At 46.6% G+C, this 24,158-nt stretch overlaps 1 protein-coding gene and 1 pseudogene across 1 annotated transcript in view; both read right to left on the bottom strand.

The window, feature by feature from the left end:
* The window catches only part of rxfp1 (relaxin family peptide receptor 1), a 223,844-nt gene that overhangs the window by 75,440 nt on the left and 124,246 nt on the right, over window positions 1-24,158 (bottom strand). The window contains exons 9-11 of the mRNA XM_038792304.1: window positions 11,249-11,320; window positions 11,077-11,151; window positions 1,981-2,052 (exon numbers count right to left, since the gene is read on the bottom strand). Coding sequence (XP_038648232.1) covers window positions 1,981-2,052; window positions 11,077-11,151; window positions 11,249-11,320 — 219 coding nt within the window. The remainder of the gene's footprint in view (window positions 1-1,980; window positions 2,053-11,076; window positions 11,152-11,248; window positions 11,321-24,158) is intronic.
* Window positions 18,178-23,744, bottom strand: LOC119963587 (annotated as a pseudogene).

Genomic DNA, 24,158 nt, shown 5'->3' with positions numbered 1-24,158 from the left:
TTGCCCATGGGTGGAGGTGTGGGGGACGCACAAGCTCACTTAGAGATTGGGGCACCCTTTCAAAATGGCAGCCCGAGTTCAGCTCCCCAGTCCTAAAAAACATTCCAAGGGCCCGATTCTCCCCCAAAATGTTGAAGTTAATTTGTGGTGGGTCCTTCAGGGAGTTTCCCACCGGCTCTGCCGCTGAGTTCCCCACCCCTATTCAATGATACTTAGTCACTTTTTTGAGCCCTGGGGAGTTTCTCATTGGTGTAGCCCAGGCTGTCATGAGGCTCGCCACAGACCTCTCCCGGCATTCACAGACCGCGTTGCACTTAAGCGAGAGCCCAATGCAGCTGGAGATTCACGTCCTAAGTGTGGGCTAAACCGGCGTGAAACTCCCTAATAGTTGACTAGTTGTTTTGCTGCTTATTTAATTACAGTTATTGTTATTAATTAAAATTAATTCTGTTTTAAATTTGCAAACCTGTTGATTGTAGTTATTGAGCAGCTAAAGACATTTGGGTATTTTCTAAAAATAAGTAGTTAATTTCAATTGTATTGTGACTCTGGGTCAAATTGGGCTGGAATTGACCGTGCCAAAGGTGTCATAACAATACTGTCAAAATATAACAAAATAAAGGCTGTGGCAGAAATCCAAGAGATTAATATTGTTGTAATATATCTTTAAGGGATATATTATGAGATCATTCGAAAGGCAATGTGTCATATCATTTAGACCTATAGGGCGGGATTCTCCGACCCCTAATCGCCGGGGGGCGGCGTGAATCCCGCCCCCGCCGGCTGCCGAATTCTCCGGCGCCAGAGATTCGGCGGGGCGGGAATCGTGCCGCATCGGTCAGCGGCCGCTCGCAGCGGCTCCCCCCGGCGATTCTCCGACCCACAATGGGCCGAAGTCCCGCTCGTTCTATGCAGGTCCCGCCGGCGTAAATTGGACTAGGCCCCTTACCGGTGGGACCTGGCGGTGCGGGCGGGCTCCGGAGTCCTGGGGGGGGGGGGGCGGCGCGGGGCGATCTGGCCCTGGGGGGTGCTCCCACGGTGGCCTGGCCCGTGATCGGGACCCACCGATCTGCAGGTGGGCCTGTGCTGTGGGGGCACTCTTTTCCTACGCATCGGCCGTGTAGGCCTCCGCGATGGCCGGCATGTAGGTGAACCCCCCCCCCCCCCTACGCATGCGCGGGGATGATGTCAGCAGCCGCTGACGCTCCAGTGCATGCGAGGACCCGCGCCGGCCAGCGGAGTCCCTTCGGCCCCGGCTGGCACAGCGCTAAAGGCCTTCCACGCCGTCCGGCGGGGCGCAAACAACTCCGGCGCTAGCCTAGTCCTTGAAGGTGCGGAGGATTCGCCCGACGCTGGAGTGGTTCACGCCACTCCATCCCGCTGGGACCCCCCGCCCTGCCAGGTATGGGAGAATCCCGCCCCTAGTTTCACTTTTGTCTTGGGCGTTGACATCTTCAAGCTTTACACCTATATGTCTCATATGCCAGGTCTTAATAAATGAACCCACAATGTGCTTACCCAATCCCCTATGAGTGATTGGTGCCTTGTGTCTTATACAGTAAATAAGCCTAAGGAGTGATGCCATTATACTGAGACGACAAATATATCAGCAGTCTTTGTCAGAGTTTGATCACCATTTTATTGAGGAATCAAGAAATGTAAAGAAAGATAACAAACTTTGGTTTTACTCCCTGAACTCACCTCATTCTATTGGGAATAATATACAACAAGAATAGTTGGTGAAGGGCTGATATCTCCTGTAGAGAAATGGGAGTTTGAAAGTTTGCTAGTTTGTTTTTTGGAGCGTTATTGAAAATGAATATCTCACAATGATTTCTATATTAAAGACCTGAATTCAGAAACAAAAGCCAAATTAAATGAGGAGAAAGTTTAATTATGAAACTATGAAACAACCTGCATGAGCTATGTGGCAAGCAGTTTGACAAAAGGGAGATAGATTTCTATGATCCTTTTACTTACAGTACAGTTAACTGAGTGCAACACGTAAAAGTGCCATTCTTCACAGATTCAATTTGATTGCCTTCAAAATCCCTAGAAGAGAGATTAATACAGAATAACTGAATTTAGAAAGTTTTATACACAATCCTTAAGCATGTCTCATATTTTCTTTGAAGCATTTAAAAGTAAATTTCAAGAATCAAAAGTAACAATGTATTGCAACATCTAATCCATAACCCCAGTCTAGTTCAGGAAACATGGATAGAAATATATGGGCGGCATGGTAGCCCAGTAGTTAGCACTGTTGCTTCACAGCGCCAGGGTCCCAGGTTTGATTCCCGGCATGGGTTATTGTCCGTGCAGAGTCTGCACGTTCTCCCCATGTCTGCGTGGGTTTCCCCCGGATGCTCCAGTTTCCTCCCACAATTCCCAAACGACATACTGTTAGGTAATTTGGACATTCTGAATTCTCCCTCTGTGTACCCGAACAGGCACCGGAGCGTGGCAACTAGGGGCTTTTCACAGTAACATCGTTGTAAGCCTACTTGTGACAATAACAAAGATTATTATTTGTGGTTTAGTCAAGGGCTTACAAACCAATTTGCCTGAGAGCTGAATGTATCAAATGCGAACACATCAAACCACAAGTCTAGAGAAAGTAATGAAATTCAAATGCATCGAAGCTCCTAAATGTTCAGGAACCCAAATAGAAAATGGAAAGCTGAAACCAACAGCTGTCGTGAGGCTCTGACTTTGTATTCAATGAAAAACACACAAAGCTATGGTTCTAGTTAGCCAGCGATAGTTAGAAGTTGACAATAATTGTTCTATTCCAGAAAGCCAATTAATGAAGGTTAAAACTGGAGCCAACTTTCAGACACTTGTATACTTATTTACAGAGTTACACTTTATTAGCAAATACCTTTTAATCCAACAACCACAGTTTTATTCTGCAACTATTTATCGGGGTTCATGTGTATGTCCAGTTAATGCCCACCACCTCTCTATAATTAATCACAATTAACATACAATTATCAGATTCCCTTCTCTCTAATTAAAAGTTTGAGTTAATGTATTCAGCAAAGGCAGGAATTTTTGGAGGGTGGTGTTTTCCGCCCTGCCAATCCCTGCCAAAACCGGCTGGCCTGCAGTCATTACTACTGGAGATGTTAAATGTTCCCCACTAAACTTTCACCTTATTTAATTTAACCTCATGCAGGAGGAAGTATCGTTTCACAAAGCTGCCGGTCAATCCAGCAGCTCAATAGTCCCAGCAGTGCCAGTAGGGAGTGGCCAGGACTGGGACTCCAAGCAGTGCCCAGATTTTAAGTGCCAGAGTCCAGGACCAGGTAAGTGCAGGTGACCTCATGGCGGGGAGGGGAGTTGAGACTGGAAGGGGGTGGGGGGAGGATCGTGGGTCTTGACGGAGATACCAGGGGAGGAAGCAAACATGTCATGGGGGGGGGGGGGGGGGGAGAGGCAGACATTGTGGGGCGGGACGACGGTTGCAGAAGAGATTGTGGAATGGGGCTGTAGTGGGAAGGAAGGAGAAAGATTACGCATGAGCTTAACTTCATTCTTTAACATACTGCTGGTCACTCCAAAAATGGTGACTAACCTTCCCTCCATCAGGGTGAGGACATGCTGCCAAGCCTGTCCCAAATGGGTTAGGTGCTTCTACCAGCATTGTGCACCACCTTATTTTGCAAGAGTGAGAGGAGTGTGACAGTGAGTGTAACGCAATGTGTTTGGATGATGTGGCTGACATAGTTGAATAGCCGTTATGTGCACGCATGGCCGACAGCAGTGCTAAATGCATGAGGGTGAGGTAGAGCTGTGAATGTTAGGTCCTGTCATTTACCAATCTTCCAGTTGCCTTTGCCCTGTTGTTATCAGCTCACGCTTGCAACAACTTACAGGGCAAAAATGTTTTGAGCTGAAGTTTGCAGGAATATGTCTGACCAACTGAGCAGGCCATGAGCTGCACTTCTCCAGCAAATTCTAATTCATTATGTTGAGTATCACTGGTGTGTGAATTCTTCATTCTAAAAATGTTTTTCAACAAGATAAAATAGGGGAAGAAGTGGGCCAGAATCCTGTTGAGTGTCCCGATGATGTGGCTGGAGGTGCACTTGTGGGCACGGAGGTCTTGCGCCGATGAGCACACTTCTAGCCCCATTGTCTGCAATCGTGTGCAATCACTCAATGGCTAGCTAATTAGATATTAAAAACTTAGATCAAAAAGAGGGGTTGAGGTGGAGGGATGAGTTTATGGTCTGAAGTTGTTGAACTCAATGTTGCAACATGCATAATCAGAAGATGAGATGCTGTTCCTCCAGTTTGCACTGGGCATCATTGGAACATTGTAGTAGGCCAAGGACGGACATTTAGGCTTGAGAGCAAGATGGTGAGTTAAAATGGCAAGCGACGGGAAGGTTGGGTCCACGCTTGCGGACTAAGCAAAGGTGGTCACCCAGTCTGCGTTTAGTCTCCCCAATGTACAGGAGACCACATTAGGAGCAGCGAATATAGTAGACTAAATTGAAGAAAGTACAAGTGAAATGTTGCTTCACCTGAAAGGAGTTTTGGGGCTTTGGACAATGAGGAGGGAAGTGTTGCATCTTCTGTGATTACAAGGAAAAGTGCTGTGGGAAGGGGATAAATAGTTAAGGATGTTGGAGAAGTGGACCAGAGTGTCACGGAGGGGATGGATCCTACGGAATGCTGACAAGGGGATGAGGAGTAAATGTGATTAGTGGTGGTATCATGCTGCAGCTGACAGAAATGGCAGAGGATGATTCTTTGAATGCGGAGGTTGGTGGGATGAAAATTGAGGACAAGGTGAACCCTATCATCATTCAGGGAGGTTGGGGGAGGGGTGAGGGCAAAGGTGCGGGACAAGGTTGAGAGCCCCATCGATCACAGTTGAGGGAACCCTCAGTTCAGGAAAAGGAAGACATGTCAAAAGCACTGTTTTGGAAGGTGTCATTATCGGAACACATGTGACTGAGGCTGAGAGAAACTGGGAGAATGAGATCAAGTCCTTACAGGAAGCAGGGTCTGAGGAGCTGATAGTTGTGGGAGTCAGTGGGTTTGTAATGAATATTGGTGGACAAACTAGCACCAGAATTAGAGACAGAGAAGTCAGGGAAGGTTAGTGTCGGAGATGGACCATGTGAAGGTGAGAGAGGGGTGGAAATTGGAAGCAAAATTGATGATACTTTCCAGGTCCAGACGCGAGCATGGATTCGGCATCGATACAGTCAACAATGTAACGGTGAAAGAGTTGTTGGAGGGGCCAGAGTAGGACTGAAATAAGGAATATTCCACACACACCACCGTATAACTGTTACCCATGGAAACACATTTTATTTGTGGGAAGTGAGACAAATTAAAGGAAAAATTGCTGAGTGAGAGAACAGGTTCAGAGAGGTGGGGGAGGGTGCTGGCGGGCAGGGATTGTTCGGGCCTCTGTTCAAGGCAGATGTCAAGAGCTCTCCGACCGTCCTGGTGGGGGATGGAGGTGTAGAGGGATTCGGCGACCACAGTGAAGAGGAGGCGATTGGGGCCAGGAAACTGTTGATGTGATGGAGGGCATCAGAGGAATCGTAAATATAGGTGGGAAGAGACTGGACAAGGGGAGCGGGAATGGAGTCAAGATAGTATGAAATAGGTTCCATGGGGCAGGGACAGACTGATACAATGGGTCTACGCAGTCAGCCCTCTCGTTGAATTTGGGAAGGAGGTAGAAGCAAGCTGTTTGGGGCTGGGGGAGGGGGGCTATGCGATTGAATGTTGTGCAGGGAAGGTCACCAGAGGCGATAAGGTCAGTGACCGTGCTGTAAACAATGGCTTGATGTTTAGTGGTGGGGTAATGGTCCGGGGGTCAGAGGAGGCAGTGTTTGTGAGGTAGAGGTCGGTACGCCAGACAAAAACAGCACCACTCTTCTCGGCAGGTTTGATAACAAAGTCAGGGTTTGACCTGAGAGAAAGGAGTGCAGCAAGTTCAGAGGGAAGCAGGTTAGAGTGGTTGAGGGGGCAGAGAAATTGAGAAGGCCAATGTCGTGCCGACAGTTCTCAATAAAAAGATTAAGAGCTAGTTGGAGGCAAAAGCGAGGGGTCCAGGTAGAGGGAGAATACTGGAGGAGGGTGAAAGAATCCATTGAATACGGGAGGTTTCCTGCCCAAAGATGTGAGCAGGGGATGAATGCGATGGAAGAAGAGTTCAGCATCATGCCGAGCCTGATGTGTTCAGACTCAGAGTTAATCTGTGGGTGAAAGGCAAGCTGGGAAGCAGTTCCTGAAGCAATACAGCCAGAGATTCTGCATTGTTTCACAGGGTTCAAGTCCATCTTTCCAAACAGTCTCAAAAGACATCTCTTTACAGTAAGTATTGCTGAGTCTGCTAACTGTATTTAACTGTACTGGGTGGCATGGTAGCACGGTGGTTAGCACTGTTGCTTCACCGTACCAGGGACCCCTGTTCAATTCCCAGCTTGGGTCACTGTCTGTGAGGAGTCTGCATGTTCTACTTGTGTCTGCGTGGGTTTCCTCCTGGTGCTCCGGTTTCCTCCTACAAGGCCTGAAAGACGTACTGTTAGGTAATTCTGAATTCTCACTCCCTCAGTGTACCTGAACAGGCGACAGAGTGCGGCGACTAGGGGACTTTTACAGGAACTTCATTGCTGTGTTAATGTAAGCCTACGTGTGACAAAAAGAAGGATTATTATTATTACTGTTATCCAAAAGTGGATTGTACCCTGAGATGGTTTTGTTGTTTGAGTGAAAGTAAAGATAGCGGTTAAGTGTTATTGTGTATTGATTAATATTGTTCAAGGGGTAAGTGTAAGCTAATTTTCTTGTATGCTGTTGAAGTTATTTTAATACTGTGTTAGCAATAAAGTTGTTTTAATATATGTTGGATAGCCACCTCGGGCGGTGATTGTGCGCTTGCACAAATTCCAGGACAAGGAAAAGATTCTGAGGTGGGCCAAGGCAACTTGCGAATGAGGCTGGGAACAGAATCGGATCCGAATTTATCAAGACATTGGGGTTGACATAGCCAAACGATGGGTGGGGTTTAACAAGGCCAAGGTGGTGAGATTAGATTTGGGGTGTTGTACTCGGCCAAACTTGGGTGACTTTCCAGGGCAGGTAGGAGGCGAATGACTTCCTCAAGGAGCATGGGTTGGGGAGGGCCAATTTAGGACTTTTGTATGGATTGTGCCTTATTATGTTCATGCCAGTCTTTGTTTGTACTTGATATGTGATGTGTTTCAGCTTATGTGTGTTTTTCACTGTTGTTATTTTGTTATTATTGATACTTTTTAAAGATGGTTATGTACATGTAATATTTGGTTTACAGTCTGTTGTTTTTTCCACAGCGTAGTTTGGTATTGGTGGGTCAAAGGGAGGACTGTATGGAGTAAGCAGAGTGGGAGTATGTGTAGATTGGGTGGTTTGGGTGGGGTCCTTTGTTTGGACCTCCAGGAGCAAGTCGCCATGCTAGCGGGTAAGCAAGTGAATGGAAGCAGTGGGGGGTGGGGGCTGCAGTTGGTAGCCTGAAAGGGGGGTGGGGGGGAGTGAGGGGAGTGGGCTGGTGGCACAATAGGGTTTTATGGCTAGGATTAAGTGAGGATGGAGGGGAGGCCATTTTGGATGGGCCCAGCTTAGTGACAGGACGGATAGTTGGGCAGGGTTTGGGTTAGGTGATGATGGCGTACCTTAGCAGAGGGGGAGGTCAGAAACCCCTGGTGAAGATAGTAACGGAGAAAGTGTGCAGGTTAAATGGCCTGATTAACCGGTCTCGGGTGATTGCGCACCAAAAGAGTTTGAGGACAGATGTGGTCTTCCTGCAGGAGACACATCTAAGGGTGAGAGATCAGATACGGTTATGGAAGAGATGGGTAGGGCAGGCGTTCCACTCGGGGGTTGATTCTCAGTTGAGTGGGGTTGAGAAACTGTTCAGTAAGAAGATGGAATTTGTGGTGGTCAGGGAGGTGCGGGAGCAGGGGGCTGGGTTTGTGATGGTGAGTGGATTTTAGTAGGGCATCGGTGGTTTTAGTGAATGTATTCGCGCCCAACTGGGACAACGCAGGCTTCATTAACAAGCTGTTAGTGTCCATCCCAGACTTGGATCCCAATTAGTTGATTATGGGGGCGATTTTAATTGTGTATTAGATCCTAGGGTGGATAGATCTAGTCTCAATTCAATGGTTAGGTCGGGGATGGTAAGGGAGTTGGGGGTATTTATGGATCAGATTGGGGGAGTGGACCAGTGGAGGTTTAGGCACCAAGGAGAGAGGGAATACTTCTTCTTCTTGCATGTTTATTGGGTATACTCACACATCGATTTCTTTGTGGCGGGAAAGGTGGTACTGTCAGGTATCATGGGGGCGAAGTATGCAGGGATTGTAATTTCGGACCATACGCCGCATTTTATGGATGTGAGGTTCGAGATGTGATGGGTGCAGAGACCAGTGTGGAGGTTGGTTTCGGCAATCTTAGCAGATAAAAAAGTTTGTGATAAGGTGGCATTGGCAATAAAGAATTACGTAGAGTTTATTCAAAATGTGGAGGTTTCTGCAGCCACGTTCTGGAAGGCACTGAATGCGGTGGTTCAGAGGGAGGTTATTTCTTATAAGGCCTAAAGGGACAAAGTTGAGAGGGAGGAGAGGCAGAGGTTGTTGAAAGTTATTGTAGATGTGGATCGTAGATAATTGGTGGCCCCGACTCGGGAGTTGTTGGCGGAAAGGAAGCCATTGCAGGGGCAGTTTGCTCAGTTGACAACTGGAAAGGTGGTGGGTTAGCTTCGCGACTAAGGGGGGGTTCAGCATGAGTAAGGGGAAAAGGCTAGCTGCCTACTCGCCCACCAGCTGAGGCAGTAGGCAGCAGCACAGGAAATTGTGCAGTTGAGGATGGTGGGAAAATCAGTGAGGTGTCTAAGGCCTTTTACCAGGAGTTGTATAGATCTGAGCCTCGGAGGGAGGACGCAGATATGGGGCATTTTTTGGATGGGTAGGTGTTTCCAGAGGAGCAGCGGCAGGCTTTGGAGGTGCCATTGCGGCTACAGGAGATAATGCACTGTCAAATATGGTTATGACCTCGTCGCGGTATACAGTGCTGGAGGTGATCCTATCAATGGATGTGGAGAAGGCCTTTGATTGGGTTGAAAGCAAATGACTGCAGATGCTGGAATCTGAAACCAAAAAACAAATGCTGGCAAATCTCAGCAGGTCTGGCAGCATCTGTAGGGAGAGAAAGGAGCTAACGTTTCGAGTCCAGATGATCCTTTGTCATCTTGGCTACAGACCGTGAAAATGAACGGGTTACCAAGATTTATATTTATCTTTCAATCTCTTCCAATTTTCCCTCCCAATGCATTTGTCTGGAGGGTGAATAAATTGATTTCTGAATTTGCTTGGGCAGGCAAGACTAGTATTAGTCGGGCCTTTTTGCAGAGGGGAAGGCGGGTGGGGAGCTGGCATTCCAAAACCTGTTGCATTGTTATTGGTCAGCAAATGCTGAGACAGTGATGGGGGTAGGGGGCAGGGGGCTGGAGGGGGTGGTGGTGGAGGTGGGAGTAGTCACACTGGGTACAGGTGGAGCAGGTCTCTTGCAGGGGGACGTATTTGTTCCCGTTTTCTCCGGGGAGGTTTACTAGCAGCCCCGCTGTGATGCCATTGATCAAAATTTGGAACCAGTTGAGGAGGCATGTTAAACCAGGACATATGTCAGTATTGGCCCCAATATGTGGGAACCATAGGTTCATACCTGGAGGGATGGATGTGATGTATGGGAGGTGGTGTGGTGAAGAGATACAGCAGGTAAGGGACCTGTTTGTAGAGGGTACGTTTGTAGGATTGGAGGAATTGCGGGAACGGTTTGAGTTGCTGAGGGGGAGGGAGTTTAGATATTTGCAGGTGCGGGACTTTGCACGGAAGGAGTCACCCTTGTTTCATCAGTTACAGGAGTAAGCATAAGAAAAGTTGTTGGCTCTGGATGATTGGGGGGGGGAAGGGAAGATTGGGAAATCTGTGGGTCGTTGGGGGTGGAAGAAGAAGATGTTAGTGGAAGGGATTAAGTGGAGGTAGGAGGAAGAGCTGGGGATCGAGATGGGATGGGGGGGGGGACCTGGAGTGGCCCTGCATTGGGTCAGCTCGATCTCCTCTTGTGCGAGGATGAGCCTTATAGAATTAAAAGTATGCACAGGATCCCTATGACACGGACCCAGAGGAGTGGGTTTTCCCCGGGAGTGGAGGATGTATGTGAGAGGTGTGGGAGGGAGCCGGTGAATCACGCCCACGTGTTCTGGGGGTCTGCAAAGCTGGAGAGTTTCTGGGAGGCCGTATTGGAGACTTTTTCAGGGATAACGGGGGTCAGGATGATGCCGTACCCTTTGGTGACGATGTTTGGGGTGTCAGAATTGCCGGGGCTGCTGCTGGTAAGGGGGGTCGATGTTGTGGCCTTCGCCTCTCTGATTGCCCGGCGACGGATTTTACTGAGTTGGAGGACGGCAGCGCCACAGGGGGTCACGGGGAGGTTGGGGGATCTGTACAAAGTTTTAAGGTTGGAAAAGATTAAGTTCGCCCTGAGGGGGTCAGAGAGGGGTTTTACGTGCGGTGGGGTGATAAAGGTGGAAAATTGACAAACTGTGTGACATGTTTATTTTGAGGTGTTATTTGTTGTTTTGTTTGGAATGTTGTTGCATTTGGAATAAAATATATTTTAAAAATATAATTTCCCTTGCTTGCTGCCAGGGAGCTCGATTGGCCTTCAAACCGCCGCAGCCTCAATTCACTACTATCATCTCGGCATCAGGACATTCAACTTCCCGAACAATGAACAGCGCCCTCCTACCTTCATTTCCTGCTACCAGTAGGAGGCCGCCCTCTAAACGTTATTAAAAGAGTACTTTATTACATTGGTAATAACAACGTGGCATGATTTTCTGACCAAGACAGAAGTGAGGAATATTAAATGGGACATCAGTAACTTTTTTCTGTGGTGTGCACACTATTTTTGATTCTTTCTCGTTCCTTTTAACTGACAGCTAAACACAGTCAGCAAACAGCTTGAAACCTCAATGCAGCTCCGAATTAAAACTGAGGTACTTACAGCCAGTTTAATTTGGGCATCTCTTGACAGATCGGTTTAGCTGGCAGCTGATGGAAGGAATTGTTCAGCAGCACTCTAGAAAAATAGAGGCATCAACAGTCAGTTCACACCAATAAATGATGGACCTTCATTTAAATTGTTTGACAATGTATAGGTTAACATTCAAACTTACAGGAGAATGACTGACTTGAGTCCAATGAAAGTTTTCGCGGAAATCTTCTGGATTCTATTGTTTTCAAGAATTCTGAAAGAATTAATTGAATAGAAGTTACTCCCGCATAACCAATGGGACTTCTGGACAAAGATAGACATTTGAATGAGACTTTATTAAGTAAAGGACCAAGAGACTGAAATAGTATGATTGGGACAAACTATAACCATTACAGAATCATAGAATTTGAAGTGCAGAAGGAGGCCATAAGACCCATCGAGTCTGCACCGGCCCTTGGAAAGAGCACCCTACCCAATCCCACACCTCCACACTAACCCAGTAACCCCACCCAAACTTTTTGCACACTAAGGGCAATTTAGAATTGCCAATCCACCTAACCTGCACATCTTTGGACTGTGGGAGGAAACTGGAGCACCCGGAGGAAACCCACGCAGACATGAGAATGTGCAGACTCCGCACAGGCAGTGACCCAAGCCAGGAATCGAACCCGGGACCCTGGAGCTGTGAAGCAACTGTGCTAACCACTAGTGCTACCGTGCTGCCCCTGCTAGAAGCCAACAATGACCAGCTAGAAGCCAACATTATGCTTAAGGTGGGAGTTTTGGGCATGAATCATTGATTGATTGATTGATTGATTTGATTTACTATCACATGTACCGAGGCACAGTGAAAAGTATTGTTCTGTGCAGTCCAGTCAGATCATTCCATACATGAGAAAACATAGGACATACGATAAACACACACTGTAAATACATAGACACAGACATACGGAGTGCAGTACTATTCAGTAGAGAAGATGTGTGGCGAGATCAGTTCAGGCCATAAGTGGGTCATTCAGGAGTCTGGTAACAGCGGGGAAGATGCTGTTTTTAACCTGTTGATGAGCCATCAATTGCACGAGAGACGAGTTGCTTTACAAAAGTTAGGCTTTAATAAGCTAGAACTTAGCCCTGCGGTTGTCTACAATAAAATGGACGACCGCCGGGCGTTTGACTATTTATACCTCGGCAAGGAGGCGTAGTTAATTCAGCCTCTCGACCAATCGGAGAGCTGTCACATGACTGGTCTCAACCAATCGGGCGAGAGGCACATGACCGACCAGGGCCAATGGTAAGCCGGTGTTCTGCCCCAATGGCAGACAGCTACGCAAATCATATCACCACACCTGTTAGTGTGTGTTCTCAGACCGATGGAAGAGGCGGGATGAGAGATTAACCTGGGTGGGAGGGACTCTTTGATTATACTCCCCGCTTTCCCAAGGCAGGGGGAGGTGTAGACAGAGTCAGTGGGTGGAAAGCTGCTTTGCGTGATGGACTGTGTTCAGGACTCTCTATAGTTTCTTACGGTCTTGGGCCGAGCAATTGCCATACCAGGCTGTGATGCAGCCAGATAGGATGCTTTCTATGGTGAATCTGTAAAAATTGGTAAGAGTCAATGTGGACATGTTGAATTTCCTTAGTTTCCTGAGGAATATAGGCACTCTTGTGCTTTCTTGGTCGTAGCGTCGACGTGAGTGGACCAGGACAGATTGATGGTGATGTGCACACCTAGGAATTTTAAGCTGTCAATCATCTCCACCATGGCCCCGTTGATGCTGACAGGGGTACTTTGCTTCCTGAAGTCAATGATCAGCTCCTTAGTTTTGCTGATATTGAGGGAGAGATTGTTGTCGTAACACCACTCCACTAGGTTCTCTATCTCCCTCCTGTACTCTGACACATCGTTGTTCGAGATCTGACCACTACAATTGTGTCATAAGCAAACTTGTGGACGAAGTTGCCAAATTTTGCCACGCAGCCGTGTGTGTTTAGGGAGAAGAGTAGGGGGCTAAGTATGCAGCCTTGTGGCACCCTGGTGTTGAGGACTATTGTGGGGGAGGTGTTGTTTGTTCTTACTGATTGTCATCTATGGGTCAGGAAGTTGGGGATCCAGTTCCAGAGTGAGGAGCCAAGTCCTAGGGTTTGGAGCTTTGATCTGACCTTAGCTGGGATTATGGTGTTGAAGGCGGAGCTGTAGTCAATGAATACGAGTTTGATGGAGGAGTCCTTTTTGTCGAGATGCTCCAGGGATGAGTGTAGTGTCAGTTGTGAATCTGCTGTGAATCGGTTGTGGCGGTATTCGAATTGCAGTGGATCAAGGCATTCTGGGAGCATGGATTTGATGTGCCTCATGACCAACCTCTCGAAGCACTTCATAGCACTAGATGTCAAGGCCACCGGATGGTAGTCTGGTGCCTGGTTCTTCTTTGGCACCAGTATGCTGGTAGTCTTCTTGAAGCAGGTAGGAACCTCAGATCGGAATAGGGAGAGTTTGAGGGATGCCTGCAAACACACCCGTCAGGATCTGAGAGCACGACCAGGGACCACGTCATGACCCGTTGCTTTCCGAGGGTTCACTTTCAAGAAGGCCGATCTGACTTCGGAAGCTGTGACGGTAGATATAAGTGTGTCCGTGGCTGCTGGGGCAGTTGACAATGGTTTGTTGGGTTCCTGCTCTAAATGAGCATAGAATCCATTGAGTTCATAGGGAGGGATGCGCTGCTGCCAGAGATTCTACTCAGCTTTACCATATCATATTGAGATGCCTCCTCTACCCTCTCTTATTTGCCCCTCTAGTTCTATTGCATTTCAACAAACTGGAAATGATTTATGACATTTTTTTAAACAGACTACATTCCAGGCAAACCAGAGTCTTAATCACAAATCAACCATGTACTTTAGAAAGAATAGCTCTTGCAGCTTGTAATATGTTATAAGCACAGTGCACAATGTTGTCATCAAACACGTGAACTGGACACTTTGGTGTCTATCTTTCCTGCATGTGGTTCCAAATGTGTAACCGGGGTGGCCAACCGTCCTGGATTTTCCGGGATTGTCCCAGAATTTGCCTTCCTGACCTCCCACTCTGTGTGTGGGCTTCCAGGGACACCATTTGCCCCAGATTCCTATGGGCAGCAACTGAGGAACTAGTTGAGCAACCTCTTGCTGATGCCTGAACATCTTTGGTGTCTGTGAGTGCACATTGTGCGTTACGCATCCACAGTCTAGAGTTCACACTCACCCATAAGAAGCAGAAACACTGGCCGGCACTCCGCTCTCTGAAAGTTGTCCAGCTTCGGCATGTGGGTGTTTGGGGTTGGGGGAGGGGTGGGGGTTGGCTTCAGTGTGACTACCAAACCTCCAGGTTTATCCTTGCATCTCCAAGGATTGGTGATCAATCTCCAAGACACAGCTCTGTGCCAGCTTGGAGAAAAATCATCAGGACAATCAAAATATATATTTTTTTCTCATTTGCTTTGAACACTTCTCTTTACCAGATGTAAAACAATAGAAAATAGGGGGAAATACTATTTGTCTGACAGTCAAGTAGCATCTAATTGGGTGGTGAGACTTTTTCCTTCCAACTGGCATTGAGGCAGTGTGTCACAAGGATGGGTGGTGTTGGCCAATTAGTGGATGGAGCTGGGGGGTAAAATCATTTGATGAAACCTCCAAACTTGGGTGTGGAGGTGATCTGTTGTTGGTCTGGGAGGGGGGGGGGGGGGGGGGGGGCGGGAGTGGAGGGGGGTTCTGGTACCTGGCTGGTCCAACCCGGAAGGGATCCATGTCAGCAGTGGCAGTACTCAGGGTCAGGGTTGGAGGCTGTGGATATTATCTCCACGCAAATAAAATAGGGGAGGAGATGAAATGCAAAGCAATTCTCCTCAGTGTTTGGGGAACTCAGACCTACAACATCATTCACAGTCATACAGCCCCAAGTACACCTGACTTCAAATCATTTAGTGAAGAATCAATTGCAACCTCAACCATCAGTCATACTCCAGATATTCAAATTCATTCCAAACTTGGGTGTGGAGGTGATCTGTTGTTGGTCTGGGAGGGGGTGGGGGCGGGAGTGGAGGGGGGTTCTGGTACCTGGGTGGTCCATCCCGGAAGGGATCCATGTCAGCAGTGGCAGTACTCAGGGTCGGGGTTAGAGGCTGTGGATATTATCTCCACGCACATAAAATAGGGGAGGAGATGAAATGCAAAGCAATTAGGGGGCAGCAGGGTAGCATGGTGGTTAGCATAAATGCTTCACAGCTCCAGGGTCCCAGGTTCGATTCCCGGCTGGGTCACTGTCTGTGTGGAGTCTGGTGCTCCAGTTTCCTCCCACAGTCCAAAGATGTGCGGGTTAGGTGGATTGGCCATGCTAAATTGCCCGTAGTGTCCTAATAAATGTAAGGTTAAGGGGGGGGGGGGTTTGTTGGGTTACGGGTATAGGGTGGATATGTGGGTTTGAGTAGGGTGATCATGGCTCGGCACAACATTGAGGGCCGAAGGGCCTGTTCTGTGCTGTACTGTTCTATGTTCTATGTTCTAAAGGGTGAGCCCCAGGCGCATCAATCATGATTTACGTTGTTAAACTGAAGCAATTATTGGAGCCGCTCTAAACGACATGTTACAAGATAGGTTAGTCTGTGGCGTGAACAACGATGCTATTCAACGCAGATTGCTTGCCGATGTCGACATAAACTTTAAATGAGCAATGGAGATGGTGCTGGCCATGGAAAGCACTGAAAATGGTGTACAAGAGCTGCAAAGCACACAGATGGCGCCATCCATTAGTTGGACATGAACCTGCAGCCATCCGTGCTGCCAAAACTGCTGAAGCAGCTGTGAAGCGGGAAACAATTTCAGCTGCCAACAAAAAGCTACAAAATAGGCAGTCAATTAGTAATACTTAAAGTGGAATGTTACCGATGTGGAGGTAACCACACTCCTTTTAAATAATATATTTTTATTAAGGATATTTTAATTTTATGTACAAAACACATTGTGCAATTGTTATTATAAACACCCCCACCTACCATATCACCCCAGATCCCCCATTTTATATCTATTAAAAAAGAAACCAACCTCCCCCCTCCCATTGTCAATTACTCCCTTTTGAAGAAGGAGATGAGTTGCCTCCGCTTGAGTCGAACCCCGGCTACGAACCCCAAATGATAACTTTATCTTCTCCAAATGTAAAAATTCCCACCCAAACCGTTGCCCTTGGCGCCCACGGAACCGGCCACCCTAACACAAAATTCTCTCCGGGCTATCAGGGAGGCAAAGGCCAACATGTAAGCCTCTTTCCCCTCGTGCACTCCTGGATCTTCTTATACCCCAAATATTGCCACCCATGGGCTCGGGCCACCATTACCCCTAAAATCTCTGAATTTGTCCCCAAAAACCACTCCCCAAATCCCGTTTTGCAGTCTGATTAACTGTTAGCTTATAATTGCCGCAAATGTGGATGGTTTGTCCGGTTTCAAGACAGGTACTGTAGGTGCTGCCCGTTCTGAGAACGGAACTGGCTGGGTAATATCTAATTCTTCCAACCTAATAATAATAATAATAATAATCGCTTATTGTCACAAGTAGGCTTCAATAATGTTACTGTGAAAAGCCCCTAGTCACCATATTCCAGCGCCTGTTCGGGGAGGCTGGTATGGGAATTAAACCCGTGCTGCTGCTTTGTTCTGCACTTCAAGCCAGCTATTTCTGGGGCTGGTTTAGCACACTGGGTTAAATAGCTGCCTTGTAATGTAGAACAAAGCAGCAGCGTGGGTACCAGCCTCCCCGAACAGGTGCCGGAATGCGACTAAGCTAACAGTAAATCAGACTGCAAATCTGGATAAATATCCAATCCCAAGAATTAAAGACCTGTATGCAAAGCAAGCCGGAGGTCAACCTTACCAAGCTGGACATAAATCACGCATACCAGCAACTTGAATTAGATGATGCTTCCCGGGGTTATGCCATGATAAACATACAGAAAGGTCTATTCCAGGACAAGCGTCTGCCTTTTGGTATGTCTTCGACATGTGCAATATTCTAAAGCACAATGGAGAGTCTGCTACAGGGGCTACCGGGGGGTTGTAGTATACCTTGACAATGTCCTTATAACTGGATTGACAGAGGCGAGCATCAGGCAAAGTAAGAAGAGATGTTAAAGATTTCAGGAGGCTGACGTTAGCCTCAAGAAAGAGAAGCTGACCTTTAAAGCCAATGAGATGACCTACCTGGGTACCATAGCGATGCTCAAGGATTACACTCTGTGGAAGACAAGGTGAAGGCGATAAAGGAGGCGCCTGTCCCCACAAACATAACTGAAGTCAATTTGTTTTTGAGGACGGTAAACTACTATGGAGGCTTTTTACTGAGACAACCTCGCCCAATCACTGCCTGTCCTTGTGAAGAACCTGGCTTTCGGGGAATAGCTCGTTGGCTAACAGCCAAGCCAGTCAGTCTGGGACATCACTGATGTCAGACCAAACAGCACATCCTGCTGGAACTTCCTGTTTTAAAATTAAAGGTAAGCTGCTTGGTATTGAACCATCCATGGACAAAAAATGGCAAGAGTAAAAAGATTAACGAAAATTAAAAGGAGGAAAGGGGAACAGACAGGGATTAAACAGGATAATCCTTACAAGAGATTGATCTGAAAGTGTACATCACATTCATAAACCTTGCTCCCAAGAAGACAAAAGATGTGCCATTCAAAATTCATCATCAAGTTGGAGGAACATTTCAACTTTAAGCCATTAGGGATAGCAAAATGCTACAAATTTGGTGAATGAGTTGATGAGTACATCGTGGCACTGAAGGATTTATCATTGCATTGCAACATTGGCACATTCTTCGACTGTGTATTTTGACCAACCATTTGCATTCATTTTAACAGTCAAATGCAGTAGAACTAGACTCAAAGATGTCATCAACGTTCTCTTCATCAAAAGCTTTGCAAATGAATACACTGTAGCACTTGTTTTTCCCTTGTTTTGCAAACTTTATTTCCTGGGACCCACTTTTTGCCAACCGGCTGACCTTTAGGACTCACGCGGCCAACGTTCGCAACCCACACCGGCCGACCTTCACGATACATGCCACTTTCACTTACCTTTAATGCAACAGGCGAGCCTGCTTGGTTCTCATGTTCGCATTCCAATCAAGTTCACAGGAGGAGAGGGCAATGTACATATCAGGTGCGGAGTTCAGCCAGTTCCTTTGTACTGCCTTCATCTTTGTGAGAACGGAAAATCCAACTTGCACATGTGGGTCGTCTTGAAGGGCCATAGCAACAAAATTCTTGTTTTACTCAGCACTGGATACTTCTCGGAGATGCAACTCCAGAAGGCAGGCAATCTCATGGACTTGTGGCATGTTTTTAATGTGCTGTCACAGGTGAGGTGCAGAAGTTCAATCTCCTCATTTGGAGTCAGCTGTAAGTTAATAATTGACTCTGGGGTCTCAAACTCAAAGGGATATTTCACCCACCACTTTGCTTTCAAAATCTGAAACTTCTCTGGAAAGTATTGACAAAAACTGTTGATCAGCACAGCCAGTGCGACTGAATAAGGCTTGCCAGTCTGTTGACAGTTCCCTTACTAAAACTATTGTCTTTGATGTGTTGTAGCAGTGTGGGGAACATGTAGCAGTTTTGGCTTTGCACTCGCACTTGCCAAACTTTCAATTACTTTTGGAAAGCATCTATTTTTTCACAGTGCCGAAAGACATCATCATCCTGCACATGCAATTTGAGATTCAGTTCATTTAGAATTGAAAAGATGTCTGCTAGGTAAGACATAGTTAGCATCCAGGTTTCATCACCAAATGAATCAGCCAGAGGGGATGATTTTTCAAGGAGGAAAGCATTGATTTCATGCCTCAGTTCGTAAACTCGGCCAAGGACCCAACCCCTTGACAGCAAACGTACCTGTATGTGGAACTAAATGTGTGTGCTCAGCCCCCATATCGGAACACGGAGCTTTGAAAGCCTGGTATTGAGTGAACTGAGTTTAATGAAATTTACAAGTTTCACAATTCCTTTCAACTTCAAAACCACTTCAAGATGGATGGAATTCCTTTTGATGCCAATGCCTCGCGATGAATAAAGCAATGATTCCAAACAATGTCCTGACGAGTGCCTCCTTAATACTTATTATAACTGCACTGTGTTTCTCAGTCACGTTGGCTGCCCCATCACATATGAGCCGTCTGCAATGAAGCCAGTTGAGCCCGCACTTTTCAACCACGTAATTATTCAATGGTTAAAAAATCTCTGCACCAGGCGTGTGGGTTGGTAATGACAGACAGCACAGCAAATCCTCAACAAATGCATTGTACCAAATATACCTTATGTAAACCAGCAATGTTGCACAATCTGAAACGTCTGCACTTACATTCAGTTGTATTGAAACTCCTGTGCTGACATTAAATGTAAAATAAGTTAGACTTCTAAATTTGCAGCTATACCGCAGTGAACCACTGTATTATCACTATGTGGGATGCACTTCAGTTTTTCAGCTGACATCTCATCTAGGATCATACGAGCCATGTCTAGTGCTGCAGGAAGAATTAATCTGCTATTATGTGGTGCATTTTCTCTTTAACTACACAGTACGCTACCATGTATGAGGCCAATTGTGTTATGTCATTCAATGTTACATTTTTGGTAAGAGATTCAGCTGATGATCTAGGTTCTCTCGCTGCATACTTTGACAGAAATCGAGAGGTCTGTCTTGAAACTCGACATGTGTAGTTTTCAAATGCCTTTTAGTTATTGAGGGTTTTAAACTCTCATTTGCCAGCACTTCCCTGCATAGAACACTCATGTGCTTTGCAACCTGATTTGCATTGGCACAGTTAACAAAGACATACCTCCTGACATCATCTTCATACTGCTATGTTCCTCATTTAAGTTTTTTCTCTGCAGGGAATGTAGGCTGTTTACCAGAGGCCCTGGAGCTCTGTACAGAACTAACACCAGCACTGCTCTGTCCTGCCATAGACTCTCCTGTGCAGCTCTCTCCAGCAGATTCAGATGAGAAATCCTGACCAGTAGGTACACTGCCTATTTTTGTCTCTGGCTGTTTGATCCTTGTAACCAAATGATTCACCTTTCCAGTCGTCATGCCTTGCTTGCTAGCAGCAAGAAAATGGAAGCTCTGCTCTGTGATTTCATGCCAAAATCATGTACACACAGGGTGCATGGCATCATGTGTACACACAGGGCACATGACCTGCTGACTGCTGCCGCTTCTGGCTGGAAGACTGCATAGCTCTCATTTAAAAACCGGTATCAGCCTCCACCATTTTCAATTTTAAAGCTGGTAGCGGCCGGTGGGTGATTCCTCTGCAATCAGGAGCACGACATAACGCTGCAACCGTTCGTTCCGCGACCCTCCCGGAAACCGCCCGCAACCCACCCGTGGAGCGTGACCCGCACTTTGAAAACTCCCGCCGTAGCAGATGTATGGTTGTTCTTTACTGCAGCTGAAATTTAAGCAGCCTTTGCCTCGTACTGAAATTTGAACACCCATGCATCAGGTGTTTCTTGAGTGCTTCTGCAACCATTGCAGCCGCTCTTTCTGCAACTCCAAGGGGAGAAGGAAGATCAAAATGGTCGGTCCCCCCTCTGACCTAGACACTGCTAACTGAGCCCATAGGTAGGGTAACGGAATGCAAGCTTGAACACATCCAGCAGCCATTGGGTTCAGCTGGAACTGACCTTCCGTGGCAGGCACCGGATTTTCCAAGGAAGAAGACAAGCGCCCGCATTACGGAGCAATGATAGCACTCAGGACTTGGACAAACTCCCCCCTCTTTTGCTCAAGGCTACGGATAGCCTCAGACTTCACTGCATGTTCCCCCACCCATCCTTGCATCTCAGACCTGGTTTCTTATGGTCGATTCCAGGGGCATGTCATCACCTTGGGGCTCAGCATGGGTCCCGGCTCCAGCAGCCCTCCAACCATCATGGACCTGGGCAATTGCGGGGATCTGTCTGTGATGTGCTCTCTAGATTGTTACCCAGAGCCCCATCGCCAATGCCTACCCACCAAGCTGATTGTCTCTGCGCTGGTGGAGGGTGCAAGGGAATTACATAATGTTGACTCCTCTGAATGTTCTGTCTCATCGTCCTTAGAGGGGGTGATGGAGCTGCGGGAATGCTGTCTGTTCTTGTTGTGAGGAACTGTAATGGAGAACACATTTGGTCACGTTTCTGCACAAACCCTTTTCCCATCAATGTATCAGACGTCACTCCTGTATGCCCTGTTGTTCATCCTCTCCATCGTGGCAACTGACTCTCCCCCTCGCTGTTGCCCCACAATATCTGCAGCTTGGACTCCAGCACAAAACCCTGAGCTGAAGTTCCTTGAGCTGAAGACACTGACCAATGATATGGTTTTCTGGGATCACACTGTTCTCCACAAATGCCTACATGTTGCAGCTACGGCACACCACGTCCATCCAACCTTTATTTATTTGATTAGTTTATTTTAATTGAATCAATTACTTTAGTAATCAAGTGATTTAGCTGGTGTGTTACTACTTTAGCAAAGTAATAGTTAGTTACAGTTTCCTAGTTAAGTGACAAAATAAAAAAGCTAAGTTTATTAGTGCCCCAACATTAAGGGGAGAACCACCCGTACATACTCTGTTGGTAAGTGTCAGCTCGCAGCATTAATATGAAAATATTAGTTGGTGCAGACTAACAATAAAGATCAAGTTGCCCATTTTAAGGTCTGTGCTTAGCATGGGTTTTGTGTCCACTCTACTTATGATTTATCAGTGGTTAGCTCTGTAAACCATGGTTTAATTAATAATGAAGATATCTAATCAGGAAATTTCAGTAGATGAGGGTCTCAACTCCCGATATGAAGCCTTGATTGTAATATTTATAAAAGGTCACTTTCTGATTAAAATAAATCAATTAACTAAAAGTAATTTGAATAAAATATTTTTAAAACAAATCAGTGCCCAATGTAATTGGAAAAAATGGATGGGTTGCAGTGAAATAAAAACACTCACCAGCTACTGGGGGTAATAAAATGCAGCCTCTTCTTCTGACGTACCCTCAAATTGCTTTGTAGTGTGGGTAATTTGTTTAGATATGCAAGCCCTTTAAATTTTTCTTGTGTAGCTGCACACATACAGTACCTTGTCCATAAGTTCATAAGATATAGGAGCGGAATTAGGCCATGCTGCCCATCAAGTCTACTCCGTCATTCTATCATGGCTGATATGTTCCTCATTTGCTGCCTACAATGTTACACACCGAGAGCTGGATTGTTAAATCAGCCAGAGCATCTCCTCCCTAGAACACATGACCTAGGAGTAGGAGGAGGCAATTTAGCCTCTCGAGCCGAACACCCTCATGGCTGATCCCACCATAGCCTCAACTCTACCATCCTGCCCAATCTCCATAACCCTTCAACCCATTACCAATTAAAAATCTGTCCAACTCCTCCTTAAATTTACTCACTGTCCCTGAATCCACCGCACTCTGGGATAGCGAATTCCACAGATTCATAACCCTTTGGAGGAAATAGTTTTTCCTCAAATCGGTTTTAAATTTGCTACCTCTTGTTCTAAGATTATGGCCGCTCGTTTTAAAATGCTCCACAAGAGGAAACATCAACTCCACATCTACTTTATCCATACCGTTTAGCATCTTGTATACCTCAATTAGATCTCAACGTGAGAGGCCTGCAGCCTAAAATGAATAATGCCTCCTTCTCCATTGCACCAACTTCTTAAACCTAGGACTTTGTTAACGCTGCACTCCGTCATGGTCACTCTGTGCTCCAAATTGTGGAAGGGACAGAGGTAATATTAAAGAAAAACTCTGTGTTTGGAGAAGGAGAAAAGACAAAACACCCAGGAGTCACATGCATTATTTGCTCATGGACAAAAGTAAGCAATGCCATAACTGGCTTTGATTAAATGTTTTTTGCTACAGCAACTATAACCACTGGGCAGAATCTTCCAGTCCCACAAACAGCGGGAAGCTTGGCGGGTGGGGGAACTTAATGCAGGCGGAGGCCAAAAATCATTTTCTTGATGGATGGATGAACTTTAGGAATTCTGTTCTTGGGACTTTAAAGAAGGGTTAAAGGTGGTCGAGCTTCCCGCCGACCAATGTCTGGAAGCCCTTTTGTATGCATTACCAAGTCATCTTGCTCATTGAAAGTCCACCTCGCCGGAATTAAGTTTCCCCTTGAAATTATGTTCCCTGTCAGTTTGAAATTCGAACATCGATATCCATGACTGTATGTAAGTGGCATGCACCATGCAAGCATGACTTCCTCCTTGATTTAATAAGGACACGGGGGGTCCACACCGAGTAAAATAAAGAACTTAGATTTATTTACAATAACTTCATATACCCTTCCCAGTAGATCCCTACTGGGTCTCTCTCTCTGGTCGGTGCCTTACTTGTTGACCTTTTAAACAATGCTAAATGGAGTTCCCCTGCTCCTCAATGTGGGGGGAGTTTGTACTCCCATATAACGCAGGACATGATGGCTCAATGCATCAGCATCCACAATCTGGGTCCCTGGGTGGTGCCCAAAAGAGTATTCGTAAGATGCCAATAACAAAACCCAGCGTTGCATCCTTGCGTAAGCAATCAGTGGGCTCGCCTTGTCTTCACAGAAGAGTCCCAGCAACGGCTTGGGATCCATGATGATACAGAACTGGCGGCCACAGACGAACTGATAAAATCTCTTCGCTCCAAATATGAGCGTATTTTCTATTTGAGTGTATTTTCACTTAGCTGCGGCCAGCATCCTTGAGGCAAAGGTGATTGGATGTCCACGGCCATCACTCATCCGGTGAGACAGGACTGCCCCAATCCCATACGCGGTGCATTATATGTGATGAATAATGGCTTTGAAGGATTAAAAAGCGTCAACAAACCCAAAGAGGACAATTGCCATTTCACTTTTGTAAATGCTCAACCTGGGCCTTGCTCCACACCCAAGTCTGGCGTTTCTTGAGGAGCAAATGAAGGGGGTGCGAGGATGGTTGCCAAATTCAGAATGAACCTGTTATAATAAATGATCAATCCAGGAAGCTCCATGGCGTCCTACAGGGTG

This window comes from Scyliorhinus canicula, chromosome 3 (assembly GCF_902713615.1).
Source record: "Scyliorhinus canicula chromosome 3, sScyCan1.1, whole genome shotgun sequence".
NCBI lineage: Eukaryota > Metazoa > Chordata > Chondrichthyes > Carcharhiniformes > Scyliorhinidae > Scyliorhinus > Scyliorhinus canicula.
This window is presented reverse-complemented; position numbering and strand designations above follow the sequence as displayed.